Source organism: Pipistrellus kuhlii, unplaced genomic scaffold, assembly GCF_014108245.1.
Source record: "Pipistrellus kuhlii isolate mPipKuh1 unplaced genomic scaffold, mPipKuh1.p scaffold_m20_p_3, whole genome shotgun sequence".
NCBI lineage: Eukaryota > Metazoa > Chordata > Mammalia > Chiroptera > Vespertilionidae > Pipistrellus > Pipistrellus kuhlii.
In genome coordinates this window covers 13,658,958-13,673,935 of record NW_023425529.1, presented here as the reverse complement: position 1 = coordinate 13,673,935, position 14,978 = coordinate 13,658,958, and the positions used below count along the sequence as shown (strand labels likewise).

Sequence of the window (14,978 nt, the reverse complement as noted above, 5' to 3'; positions counted from 1 at the left end):
GCTTAATAAGCAGAAAATCTCAAAGTATTGTATGTTTGGCTGTATCATAGGTGCATGAATGGAAATACAGGGCAATAGAAGTTGGCACCCCATTGGGGAGAGAACTGAATGAAAAGCTTAGGACTTTAGAATTTTAAGGCCCCTCCTAGCCCACTCTGGTCCATCATGTGCGCGCGCTCGCGCTCTCTCTCTCTCTCTCTCTCTCTCTCTCTCTCTCTCTCTCTCTCTCTCTCCCCCCCCCCCTCTCTCTCTCACACACACACACACACACACACACACACACACTCACACACTATTATCCTGCTTTCACCTTGTATCCCCAGCTTAGCGCCAGTGCATTGGTGAGCTCCATTGTCTACAAAGCTTTTATCTTAGTTGTCTGTGTGGCTCGTCTTTTACTTCCTTCAGGTCTCATGCACTCCCTGCTTTATTATTTTGGTATTAGTTATTGTCACCAGCTACATTTTCATTTGTTTACTTTTTAATAATAATATTACAAATATAGTAGATCCTCAATAAAGCTTTATTGACTGGATGAATAGATGAAGTGATACAGTCAGAATTAGTAGGAGCCATACATAGAATAGATTAGAAGGCAAAAGACTGGAGGCAGAAGGTAAAGCAATGAAGACAGTATAAGAGCTTGCCATCAGGACTGTTGTGATGGGTGCAAAAAGAATTTGTGTTTTTTTTTTTAAATATATTTTTATTTCAGAGAGGAAGAGAGAGGGAGAGAGAAACATTGGTGATGAGAGAGAATCATTGATCGGCTGCCTCCTGCATGCCCCACACTGGGGATTGAGCCCACAACCCGGGCATGTGACCTAGCTAGGAATCGAACTGTGACCTCCTGTTTCATAGGTCCATGCTCAACCACTGAGCCATGCTGACCACACAATAATTTTATGTTTTATTTTGCATGCTTAATTTGAGGTACTGGCATGATACTGGCATGCTGCATTTTTCAACAAATATGTATAAAAAAATAAAATAAGTAAGATTGAAAATTTAGTCCAGTAGGAACCTATCAATACAGAACTAGAGGTCTTGAGAAGTTTTGTTAGAGAAATAGATCTTGGATTTATATGCATAAAGATCATAGATGAAGCAGTAATAATGAACAATTCACTGTCAAACCATTAACAGCAAAGTTTTGTGTGAACATTCATAATCATGTATGTAATATTTAATTATCCTCTTTGTATGTACTATAAGGAGGCATTATGGCAGAGATGATATGGATTTGATCTCTGGAGCCACACTGCCTGAGTTCAAATTGCTGCTGTGCCACTGTCTAATGATGGGACCTTGCGATTTCTTTGTGCTGCAGTTTCCTCATCTGTAAAAATTGAAATAATAATAAGACCTGCCTTCTAGTGTTGTTTTGAGGTTGCTAAGATAACAAAAGACTTAGACTAGGGCCCAACACTCAAAAACTGTTAGGTATCATTATCTGTTTGTAAAAGAGAGAGAGAGAGAGAGAGAGAAAGAGAGAGCGCGCACTTAGAAGATAATTATTCCAACTTGAGATACATTCAATAAATAAATATCTTCTGTGATACCAACTACATGGTGGCTAGAAATAGTGTACATGTATCCAAGTAGGAAATATATATGGTAGATAAGGCCCATTTATATTACTAAGAGTGTCCACCCCCTACTTTTAACAGGGCTCATTAGTACTCTCTTCAGAACTTCACATCTATCCAGTTATGTCTTAGACATCTCAACTTGACATATTCCAAGCTTAACCCATCATCTTTCCTCTATAATTGCCTCCAGCCAGTCACCCATGCAGGAAATTATCACAGATGTCTTCTCCTCCCTTATTTCTTGCACATTATTGGCCACTGAATCCCATTGACTCAGACAAGACTTAAATCTTTCCCTATTTCAGGGCCCTGGTATGTCTGGACTATCTAAGACCCCTCTGATCACTCCCAGCCTCCCTGTGTGTAGCTTTGTGCCCTTCCCTCTGCTTTTCATCTTCCACACTTTTATCATAATTAATTTCTAAAGTGTAAATAAATTGTTTCACCCCTCTGCCCTTTGACTTAGCCTTTTGGCTAAAGTTTATATTCCTTGGAATGGCTTGAACACTCTTCATGTTCCGACCATGAACCACCTCTATAACCTAATCTCTTTATCTTAAGCCTTCTTACTTAATCTTTCAAAAGTCTTTCAATCCAGTGACCTCTGAAACTACTTTAAGCATTCCTAACATTGCTTGTCCCCAGAATCCTCTTCTTTTTGCCAAGAACAGGGGCCACGTCTTCCTCAACTTTGAGCCACTATTGCTCAGCAGAGTGTGGCCAGTTGAGGTGGTCAATAAACATTTGCTGAATCAATGTGTAAATGGTAATATTTATACCCGAATTAATATGTTAGAATGCTATTTGGTGAGTTTCCAAAAAGGTGACTCAATTCCATATTCTTGGAAATAGAATTTTGTACTTTCTTTTGCTTTTGAATTTTTCTGATTAAGGAAAAGTAATCTTAATGAAATGGATGCTTCGAAGACACCTATCTTTGTATGTCTTACTTTGTTAGGGATATTATAAAAAATTTGTAGACTGGTGGCTTACACAACAACTTTTTTCTAACTTTATGGGGCAGCGATGGCTCAGCCCAGGGTGCTAGAAAACCTGGTTATCTGGTGAGAGCCTGCTTTCTGCTTCTTGAAGTGTCCTTAGATGGCAAAAGGCATAGGGTCTTCTCTGGGGTCTCTCTTAGAAAGGCACTAATCCCATTTACGAGGGCTTTACTCTCATGACCTTCTATCACCATCACATTGGGGATATATTTCAACATAAGAATTTTTTTTGGGGGGGGATCCATTCAGTCTAAAGCGCTATACTAATCTATTAAATTAATTGGGCACAATTGTTTCCATTTTAGTTTTTTTTTTTAATAAATATTTTAAGGAAAGTTTTTCTAAGTTGCATCAACTTTATATTCACATTTATATTTTCCCATGCGTTTCAGTTTCATGCTTTAAATGGAAAAAACATTTGCAGCTACCAGCTGGTCTGTGACAATGATTTGAACCTGCAGAACAAAGAGTCCGTGATCCAGTGTCTGCATATCTTGTCCTCCTTAAGACTCATCATGCAGGTGGCCTTGCCACAGGAGCACCTCTGCTGGATCATCTACAACGGTATAAGCCCACGTATTTTATTTTCCATCGCGTTTTTCAGAAAGTTATGTGAATGCCAAGTTTGATGTTAACTTGATTACTTCTTGATTTAAAATATAATTGCTTCATATTATAGTAGCACACTTGCTTTTTATTTTTTACACCATTATTACATTTTAGTTTGTCCTCCTATGCAGGAACTTACAAAGCATGTCTTGGGTTTTCTCTTCAAGGAAGGGTTAGAGTCTGTGGGGATGATCAGTTTCAGGTATATAGAAAGCAGGGCCCAGAGTTAGTAAATAAATATAAGTGGAGAAGAATAAAAAAAACCACTGCAGGTTAGATTGGTTCTAGGCATCATCCATTTATTGGTCTTCTCCTCAAATTCTTTGAGCAGTGACTGTGGCTTCCTACATATCAACCTTCTTCTCCAACTTGGTTTTGAACAACAAGCATTTGTGTGTATATATGTGTGTATAGTATATTTATATACATATCTACTGTATATTTATGTACATATGTATTCATTTATATTTATATACATATATCCATTATATATCTGTCTCATGAAATATCATCTATCAAAATGTAGCATTGTCCTGGCTGGGGTGGCTCAGTTGGTTGAGAATTGTTCTATGTAATGAGAGGTCAAAGGTTCAGTTCTCCATTAGGGCACTTGCATGGGCTGTGGGAGGAGGCATGCAGGAGGCAGCCAATTGATGGTTCTATCTCATTTATGTTTCTCTCTCCTTTCTCTGGAATCCATATATATATATATATATATATATATATATATATATATATACACACACACACACACACACACACACTCACACACACACACACACACACACACACACGCTTAATATGCAAATTGTCCCATCTGGAGTTAGATCCGGAGACCAGGAGTTCAATTGCTCACTATGACATGTGCTGACCACCATGGGGCAGCACGGAACGAAGGAAGGTCCCAGCAGGCAACCAGCTAGCCAGCAGCTGGGGAAGGAAGGCCCTGGATGGCAGCCAGAAGGCACTAATCGGCCCTGATTGCTGGCCAGGCCTAAGGATCCTACCTGTGCATGAATTTTGTGCACTGGACCTCTAGTATATATATTAAAGTAGCAGCTATTTTTCCTCTTTAAAGAGTTATAATTTAAATTTAATTTCTCTTTAAAGTTACAATCAAAAGTTGTAATGAGTCATTTGCTGTTGTTCTCTGGATAATATATTCTAAAAGGAAAAATAATACAGTATGTTCTCTGTGCATAAGAGTAGGACAAACTAACTTGAAAGAAAACATATTGAATTTTAGCTCATTTATGGTAATTGAAATACATTGCCTAGCCTTTTCCTTCTTTACCCTCCCCAAATAATTTTTTGACAATTTGATTGAAAATTACATTTGCTGCCAGAAATGAGGCTGACTTTGGAAGAAAATTTTAAATTCAGTAATTGTCAAGCTTTTGTACTTGATTAATCTTAAGAGGATCTGTTCCCCAGAGTAGCTGCTGCCATCTCTCCATCTGAGATGGTCATAGGTCTTGGAAGGGACTGAGCAGGAACAGAAGTTCTGTGCTCAAGAAGTATGACAAGCCATTGGTTTGGGTCTTACAGTCAGGCCTTGCTTTAGTGGTGAAATGATATAGTCCCTGGGTGCTGTCCTTTTAAGAGCACACACAGATATATACCAGTATTCTTAGGGGAAAAAGAGGAAATGATTTTGTATCTTCTACATCCTTTTATTGGTGTGTGCTTTTCCTTTCCTTTTTATTTTTTTATTTTTGATATTTTATTGATTTTTTACAGGGAGGAAGAGAGAGGGACAGAGTCAGAAACATCGGTGAGAGAGAAACATCAATCAGCTGCCTCCTGCACTCCCCCCACTGGGGATGTGCTGGCAACCAAGGTACATGCCCTTGACCAGAATCTAACCCGGGACCCTTCAGTCCACAAGCCGACGCTCTATCCACTGAGCCAAACCAATTTTGGCCCTTTCCTTTTTTTAAAATTTATTTTTTTAATGTTTTTATTGATTTCAGAGAGGAAGAGAGAGGGAGAGAGGGAAATAAATATCAATGATGACAGAGAGTCACTAATCAGCTACCTCCTGCATGCCCCCTACTGGGGATCAAACCTGCAATCTGGGTATGTGCCCTGACTGGGAATTGAACTGTGATCTCCTGGTTCATAGATCTATGCTCAACCACTGAGTCACACCAGTGGGCTGTGTGTGTTTTTCTATATACAGGTGGTATCATGCTCTAGACTTTATTCTTTAAAAAAATATATTTTTCTGCTCAATACTGTGGTTTTAGACTAACCAGGTTCCTGTGTATAGATCTAGTTCATTAACTCTACTTACGGACTTGTATTCTTCATATCCATAGACTCCTAAGTACTGAACCTGCTTTGCTGTACCTCTATAGCTACACACATAATTCTGCAATGAATATCCTTGTACCTGTCCTTTTATAGACCTGTGTGAGAGTTATCTGGGATCTATGCCCAGGAGTGGGATTGCTGGGTTGAGGGAAATAAACATAGCTTTTTACTAACTCTAGTCCCTGTTTTAATTAATTCATCCAAAACTTACTGCCAGGCATTATTCTAGGTACTAGGGGCACAAGAGTGGGCAACAGATGAAAACCCTGTTCTCATGGTTACATTCTGCTTCAGGGAGATGAAAAACAAACAAAACGAAGTGGTCATGGCAGACTGTGCTATGGAGAAAAATAAAGCTGAAGAAGAGATAGGGAGAGCCAGGCCTGGGGTAGGACTAGGCTGCAGTTTTAACTTTTAAAAAAATGATTTCAGAGAGAGGAAAGGAGAAGGGGAGAGAGAAACATCAATTGACTGCCTTCTGCACGCCCCCTACTGGGTATTGAGCCCACAACTGAGGTATGTGCCCTGATTGGAAATCGAACCTTGACCTCCTGGTTCAGGGGTTGATGGCTCAACCATTGAGCCACACTGGCTGGGCTAGGCTGCAATTTTAAATGGAATGGTCAGGGAAGGCCTCAGTGAGATGATATTTGAGCAAATACCTGAAATGAAACATCTACATATTTGGGGAAAAGGCATTCTAACTAGAGGATTAGCAAATGCAAATATCCTGTAGTTTTAATACTTTGGATTTTAAGTAATCAAAAATAAATTGATGAATCAATTTGTCAAATTTTCAAGTTAAAACTGAGCACTCATTCTCTTTATTTTAAACTGGTTATTATATGTATAGACATGCTTGGTTTCTTAAGATATATAACCAATGTTGGTTCTTTCATAAAATTTAACTGGGTTTATGAATATTCTATAACACCTTACTTCTCAACCTGAACCCAACTAATTTAAGCCTCAAATAGATTATTTTGGTGATGGCCATCTTTGATGAAAAGAAATCACATGACAAGACAAAAAATCCATATTAGGGATTTGGTCAAAACCAAAACAAAACAAATTTCCAGAGATATCCTGAGGGTGTAAAGATTCAGCCTGGGTTCCATTCTATACCAGCTCTCTCTCCATCACACTTCTGCAGTGGGGATTTGTGAACATCTCCAAGAGCCTGAACCATTAAAGAAGGGATCAGTTCTAGTCAGGATGCACAAGGGCTGCCAAGGTTAAAGGCACATTTTTGAAAAACAGAAGGCCCTTGTCATTCTTGAGGGCAGTCTCCTGAGGCCTCCTGAAATTCCCCAGTTCCTGTCACTAACATGTTTATACAGGCTCCTAGCTTACACCTGAATCACATGTTTTGTGGAGAGGCATGCATTTCCTGTGCATGTCCTTCCTTGGTGACTTTTTTTTTTTTTTAGACAAAGAAACACAGTTATATAGTTTAGCTTTTAAGATTAAAGACAGAGGTGGACAAAATGAAGTTGAGATAAAAATGCTGGGTTTGCCCGGCCGGCATTGCTCAGTGGTTGAGCACCTGACCCAGGAACCAAGAGGTGGTGGGTTCGATTCCCAGTCAGAGCATATGCCTGGGTTGCAAGCTTAATCCCCAGTGAGGGTATGTGGAGGAGGCAGCCAATTAATGATATTTCTTTCTCATCAATGTTTCTATCTCTCCTTCTCCCTTCCTTTCTCTCTGAAAATCAATAGAAACATATTAAAAAAAAGGAAGTTGGACTTGAGCTGTTACTAGCCAAATGGTTTCTTCCCAGGTGGACCTCACATGAAATAAATAGCTTCATGTTCTGGGAGCAGTCACAGTAAGAATGCTGAGTTCTCGAATGTTAAGGACCGAAGTGTATGGTGCTATATATGTTTAAGATTTTATTCAATATTTTTGTCACTGATTTATGTGATTAATATTTATCATGCTTACAGGCATGTTTTAATCAAGTGATATGTGTCTTGGAGCAGATGCTGTCTTCTCAGAAGCTTAAAGTTTAAATGTGAAAAATGGGATTCATAATTGTTGAATTTTGATGGTTATGAATTTTAGATCCAATATTTTATAGGAAATATTTAGACTACTTGTATTATAATTACATGCATTTTTAAAGCATGTTGCCACCTTTGGTTATGTTTATAGCATGCTAATGTTCTTTATATATAGTGAGATATATACTTTCTCCCTCCTCTCAACCCTGTGATCAGCCATCTATCCTTATTTAATTAATGATCTGATAAAAAAAAAAAAAAGCATACTTGAATGATGTTAAATAGGTGTTGAAAATGCTCTTTTTTATTAGAGTGCTCAAAGGCCATCCTATATAATGAAGAGGTAATATGCAAATTGACCATCACTCCAACACACAAGATGGCTAGCCCCCATGTGGTCAAAGATGGCCACCCCCTTGTGGACACAAGTTGGCCGGCAGGGGAGGGCAGTTGTGGGCAATCAGGCCAGCAGGGGAGGGCAGTTGGGAGGGATCAGGCCTGTAAGAAATGGCAGTTGGAGGTGATCAGGCCTGCAGGGGAGGACAGTTGGGGGCAACCAGCACTGTGGGGGAGGGCAGTTGGGGGCGACCAGGCCAATAGGAGAGAGCAGTTAGGGGTGACCAGGCTGGAAAGGGAGGGTAGTTAAAAGTGACTGGGCTGACAGGGGAGGGCAGTTGGGGGTGACCAAGCCTGCAGGGGAGGACAATTAGGGGTGACCAGACCAGCAGGCGAGGTCATTTAGGGGCATTTGGGCCATCAGGTTGAGCAATTAGGTGTTGATCAGGCTGGCAGGGGAATGGTTAGTGGGTGATTAGGCTCGTAGGCAGAAACAGTTAGGAGCAATCAGGCAGGCCAGCCTTTGGGAGCCAGCAGTCCTGAATTGTGAGAGGGTTGTCCAACTGCTCATTTAGGCCTGATCCACATGGGCAGTAGGACATCCCTCTATGGGTCCCAGATTGGAGAGGGTGCAGGCTGGGCTGAGGGACACACATTTCCCCCAACTCCCATGCAGGAATTTCATGCACTGGGCCTCTAGTACCTTAATAATAAGATAAATATTATATGAGAGTGAAAATGAATATAATGCAACCTATTATGTGTTATGATTTTAAAATTATTATGAGTTTCCTTCCATGTAGAATATTATGCTATGCTGATTAAATATGTATTTTAATCTTATTTATAAATAAATCTTTTGTTTTCAACCATAAGGAAACCATAGGGACCAATAACGTTTTATATAAATTAATAAAACCACAGGGTACATAAATTATGCTACTAAATATATTCTTTTGTTCAGTATATTTCAAAACTTAAACTGTTTTTATAATGAGGCTAAAGATTCCTGTGTCAGCCTATTTAAAGTATGGTCATATTCTTTTAATGATTTTGTTACAAAACAAATTATAATGATTATAACTCTCTAACCATTATTCAACTTTCTCATGAGATTGCTTATTTTTAGAACTACAGACTTAAGCCATAGGCATTAGCATATAAAAATTTCATAATTTTACTGTAAACCAAGTTAATGATTTTTTTCTCCATTTAGGTACTATTTACATTTACACCATTTGCAGAAAACTGATGATTATTGGCCAGTCTTCCAAGGTATGCAATTTACTGACAAAATATCTTCTCTTGTATTTCCTATTTTTCTTAAGACTTTTGTTAGCATTGAATGCTTAACAAAGAAAACTTAGTGAAGTATTTAGCAAAATCTAGTGAATATGTATTATAGATTTATTATTTTTAATTTTACTTCAATATGATCATAGGTAAAATTGCAGATAACAAAGTATTAAGGACAGAAAAGCATTCCTAAAATTGATAGATATTCTCTGCTATCCCTTGGTCTCTCAGATTAGCCAAACTTGTCAACTTGATACAGAATCTCCACCTGGTAACTATATCTCTAGGTAGGGTGATCATCCATTCTGGCTTGCTCAGGACAGTTCTGGTTTATATCTATAGTCCTGGAGTAATTATTGATAGTGCTTGCTTTCACTCTTAAACGTGTCCCGATTTGAATGATAAACTATGGTTACCCTGTTTATATTGTTCTGTCGAGCTTGGACTTCCTTTTGCTTGAAGAGGTTGGACTTGAATTATGGCCCACATGCTAATGAGTGAATGAGTGAAAAAATGAATGAATGCTAGTGTATTAGGGTGAAGGAACATCTTCATTCTGTTCCAGTCATGACCTGAGGGTAAGGAGCCTTCATTTTATAATAAGACTCTTAGCCCTGCGCACAAATCTGCACAAGTAGCTTGCTGCTGTTTTCCTCAGCTGGACACCTGCCCACGGCCACTGGTAGCTCCACTGCTTGTAGCTCGCTGCCCTGGCCTCCTGGAGCTCTCTGCCCACTGCCCCGCCCTCCTGGAGCTCCCCTCCCTCATAGCTTGCTGCCATGCCCCCTCTTGTAGCTCTCCACCCCCTGCTTGTAGCTGGCTGCCCCACCCTCCTGCTGACCTGGTCATTATGCGGTAGTCATTAAGCCTCAGGGTGTAACGGATACTTTGCATATTTCTCTCTTATTATATAGGATTCCCACTCATCAGTCTTCACTGCTAGGTTTTAGCTTGAGGTTTCTGTTGACTTCCCTACAATGTTGGTAGCATTTATGTCTCTAGGAGACTTATTTATTCCCTGTATTCATTGTTCAATCAGTAGGATGCAGGCCAAGAAGGGAAAATATTCTTAACATTGAATCCATATTCAAATGGCATCTGGGACATTTCTACTTTATTTTTTATCACATGCAAAAACTTTCTAGCACTCAGGAGATACTTTTTTTCTTTCTTATTTTCTCCAAACATAGCCAAGCATCTTAGAAGTCAATAACACTTAAAATTAAAATGGAAGGAAGGATATTTGCATGCTTAATGGAAAACAATTTTGAAATCGCTCTGTTTTGTTCCTCGAGTTGAAAAGCTCTGTTGCTGACAGTGACTTGAGCAAGACAGTGCCAGCTCTTTGAGTGCGAATTAAAATGAGGGGAGACTGTCTCATGAATAATGGAAATTTGGCTAGAGACTATCCCAGTGATTCTACATTTCTTTCCAGTTGATTTCCTGAAAAGAATCTGCATGTTCCTGTTGCTCTTGCTGTAGCAACAAATGCTGCTTCACAGAGCCACCCATAGTTTGGTCTGCTATAGCATTTGTCTGCCAGCTCTTTGAAGGGCAGAGATGTCTGTGCCAAAATCTAACTTGGAATTAATAGATTCTACGATATTCTTTTGTATTTGTACTTGTTAATGCCGAGAGAATTTTAATAGGATAGTCGTTTTAAAATAATTTCTTATTAAACCCTACCTAAGAAATTTTTTTTTCTTCCCCCTTATAGAACTTGAATTTCTCTCTGACAAAATAAGGGCTAACGGAGAATAGTTCTACGGTCCCAGTTTTGTGGGATGGGAGTGTGGGGGGTAGGGGTGAGATACAAGAATTTTGGAGTGGCGGATGGTTACACAGTTGGCAGTTGAAGGCTGGGATAAGATTAATTCAGTTTTTTTTCAGTATAATAAGTTCCAAGGAAATTAATGATTTCCACCCAGAAATTTCTAAACCTTCAGCTGGTGAGTTGATTCCTTGGAGGGGGAGGTGGGACGTGGTAGGGAACCAGCCACATCTGTGCTTTCTTCTGTCTGAGGGACCTGATTCTGTAGCTGTTTTAGAGTTCAACTCTATTATAGCTTGATTCAAAAGAAGAAATAGATATGATATTCTCAGGCTTTTGTTGGTGTAACCCCAGAGAAATATAAACCCCTATCACTGTAAGATTTAGGCATCATTGCTACCCTTTGTTATTATTGGGTCCCTACTATGAGTTAGGTATATGTGTTAAAAGCTTTGTATACATAATAACACTCACTATAGTCTTATGAGGTCGGAACTATCACCATCACCATCATCATTTGTTGAATGAATGCCTACCATTTATCAGGTAGGCTTCTAAGCATTTTTCATATATTATCCAAGCATTTTCATATATTATCTCAGTTTCTAATATTATCCTTATACCAAAAATTTGAGAAAGGTATTGCTTTCTTCTTATAGATGAAAAAGCAAAGATTTAGAAAGGTTAATTTGCTCAATGTCTTACATCTAGTTAAGTATAGCTAAGGCCAGAGTGAATGCCACACTGTATTGCCTCTCAACTCCATTAGACTAAATTTCATTCCTCACGACCCATCCTATTTTGGCTCACTTACTCAAATGGAGAAGCAATATGGGAGGGGTTGGTGACATCCTGAAGACCAAAACTGGATGGAGTTCTTCCCAGATGGAAAATACTTTTGTGTCGAGGGAAGTTACAAAGCTTAAACTTGTATTCAACCAAATGAAATCTATTTACCCTTTAGAGGTAGGGCAGATTTCTGAAATCTTTTTTCCCTAAAGATATATATTACAACTTTGCTTTCACTTATGGTATAATCTGTAATTTCTTCTAAGGCATTTAAAACTGTAGTATAATACTCAGCAAGCATTAAAGAATATAGTAGAATCTATTAATTCTAAGAAAATGTTGATTTATGTTTCATTTATAAAGTTTTTGGGTTGAACAATGATTGTCAAATTATTCCACATTCCATTACATAAACTTCAAATTCAACTTCGAAATGCTCTGTTGTTTCCCTTAAAGGATGATATAAATGATGCTGCAGTGCCATCCTGTGGCTGAACTGATAAATGGTGTGTGGACTGTTTTCGGGGATTGGGTGGGGGCGGCTTTCTACGTACGCCTTAAATAGGAGGAGCTCTTCCGCCGCACCCGGAACCGAATCTCCCGACATTCCCCCTTCCCTCCTCTCCCTCCTTCCCCTCCTCTCCCCCTCCTCCTCCTTCTCCTTCCCATCTTTCCCCCTCCTTCCTCTTCCTCCTCCTCTCTCTCCTTCCCCTTCTCCCCCCTTCCCTCCTCCTCCTCCTCCCTCTCCTTCCCTTCCTCTCCCCTCCCTCCTACTCCTCCCTCTCCTTCCCCTCTTCTCCCCTCCCTCTCCTTCCCCTCCTCTTCCCTCCTTCCCTCCTCCTCTTCCTCCTCCTCTTCCTCTGTGTTTTAAAACTGATTTCAGAGAGGAAGGGAGAGGGAAAGGGAGATAGAAACATCAGTGATGAGAAAGAATCATTGATTAGCTGCCTCCTGCACACCCCACACTGGGGATCAAACCCACAACCCAGGCATGTGCTCTGACTGGAATCCAACCATGACCTCCTGGTTCATAGATAACGCTCAACCACTGAGCCACGCCAGCTGGGCTTCTTCATTTTTATTTTATTTTATTTTATTTTTGACATCTTAAAACTTTTTAATATAAAAACATTGCCAAAACAACAATATCTCTTCCACCAACAGTGTTTTGGCCCATAGGTCATTAACAGTCTCTTCAACCTTCAATATCTGATGAATTAAAAACAAATGGAATTTCATTGTTTCAGTTTAGATTTACCTGGTTGTGATGTAAGCATTTAAAATAGTTTTAAATTTCCTTTTTAAATATTATTTCCTTTAAGTTTTTGATAATATATATTTAGGCTTTTAAAATAAGAACACTTTATTTTAAAATTTTAATTTGGCTTTTCAAGGTTTTTTTTTTTTTCCTATGAAGAGAATAGTCCTACTTTAGTCTCATCAATTTTTAAAACTAATACAAGTGAAAATTAATTTCATATCCTCTTCTATTTGCTTCCGTCCCTCCTGTTTTTCCAGGTTCTTCTGTTTCTTTTCCTCCTCGTCTGTCTTCATTGTCATTACCAAAGCTAACATTTATATTTACTACTAGAGGCCCATTGCACGATGTTCGTGCAGGAATAGGCCTTCCTTCCCCTGGCTTCACCCCCAACCTCCCGGGAACTGGCATATCCCCACGCCTGAGCCACCCAGAGCTGGCAAGTCCTCACTTCTGTCGGGAGCACCACTCCAGTAGCTCCCTCCACAGCCCCCCTTCCTCTCATAGTAGGCTTCACTTGCTCCCCGCCTGCATATGCAAAGTAACCCCCGATTTTGTTGGGTTAATTTGCATACTCACTCTGATTGGCTGTGGGCGTAACAGAGTGATGGTTAATTTGCATGTTTCTCTTTTATTAGGTAAGATGTTCCAAGCATTTAGTGTATAGTAATTTATTAGATATTCAAACAGTCCAAATTACTGTTATACCAATATGGATGAGGAACATGAGGCACATGGAATGTAAGTGAATGGACCAAAGTAACATTGCTAGTATTGGAGATAGAGTTTTAGCCTTATAGGGCAGGAGAAGAGGAGAACAGAATGAGCAAAGACACGTGTATTTGGATCACTGAGGTGTGTTTTGTGGAATAGAAAGAGTTTTGGAACAGCTTAAGGATATGATGCAAGGTCCAGAGTAATGGGGTGTGGAAAAAGGCAGGAATTGTCTTTGCACGCCCTGTATAAAGGCCTGTACTTTATCATATACTCAACAGAGAACAGTTGAAGTGTTTCAAGCATGAGAGTGACACAACCAGTTTTCATATTGAAAAGATTAACTATGGTGGAGGATGTACAAGGAAGGGGCTTATAAGAAGGGGGATGGTGAGGCCAGGGAGACAAGTGAGGGTGTATCCAATACTCCAGGAAGATGTATGAGGACCTGCTTGGTTAAGGCTGATATTCCCATGGATATAATTAGAATGTAATATTCTGAGACATTTAGCTCCCAGATTCTTGTTTTCATTCCAGTAATATTTTTTTATAATGATATGTGAAGAACAGACCAAATTTCTTCTTGTATTCAATCAAATGAAAGGCTATATAATCTACCCTTTGAGCTTTTGGAATATTTTTATTTATTTTATTGATTTCAGACAGGAAGGGAGAGGGGGAGAGAGAGAAACATCAGTGATGAGAGACTCATTGATTGGCTGCCTCCTGCACGACTCCTTCTGGGGACTGAGCCTGCAACCCAGGCATGTGCCCTTCACTAGAATAGAACCCAGGACCCTTCAGTCTGCAGGCTGACGCTCTATCCACTAAGTGAATCAGCTAGGGCTGGACTGTTTTTGAGGAAAGGAAAAAGACTGAAAAAGTTAACTGCAGAATACATGTAGTCATATAGAGTTTCCCAGTATAGGGTTTGTGGGAAGGGCATGTTAAAAAATAATTTGTGGGTAAAAGCCACTCAGGTAAAATAGCACAAGAGGTTTCTCCATGTATTTCTACAGTCAGTCAGACAACAATGATGAGCCTTTCCCCATAATTTTATTTCACATTATACCTTGGGAATAATTATACCGGAAAAAAAGTGTCATTTATGGAGTGTGCCAAATACCATCCTAGCATGCTGTGTATATTGTCTTCTCCATAACAGAACTGTGGTGATGTGCCAGAATACCCATTTTAAAGATGAGAAAGTTGAGGTCTGGAGAGGTAAAATGACACAGCTAATAGGTGATAAATTTGGGCCTGAACCCCAGGTCTATTTGATTCTAATCTTC

At 39.5% G+C, this 14,978-nt stretch overlaps 1 protein-coding gene across 1 annotated transcript in view; it reads left to right on the top strand.

The window, feature by feature from the left end:
- Positions 1–14,978, top strand: part of CFAP54 (cilia and flagella associated protein 54) — a 243,255-nt gene that overhangs the window by 13,975 nt on the left and 214,302 nt on the right. Inside the window, exons 4-5 of the mRNA XM_045587640.1 lie at positions 2,986–3,157; positions 9,075–9,133. Of these exons, the coding sequence (XP_045443596.1) occupies positions 2,986–3,157; positions 9,075–9,133 (231 nt within the window). The remainder of the gene's footprint in view (positions 1–2,985; positions 3,158–9,074; positions 9,134–14,978) is intronic.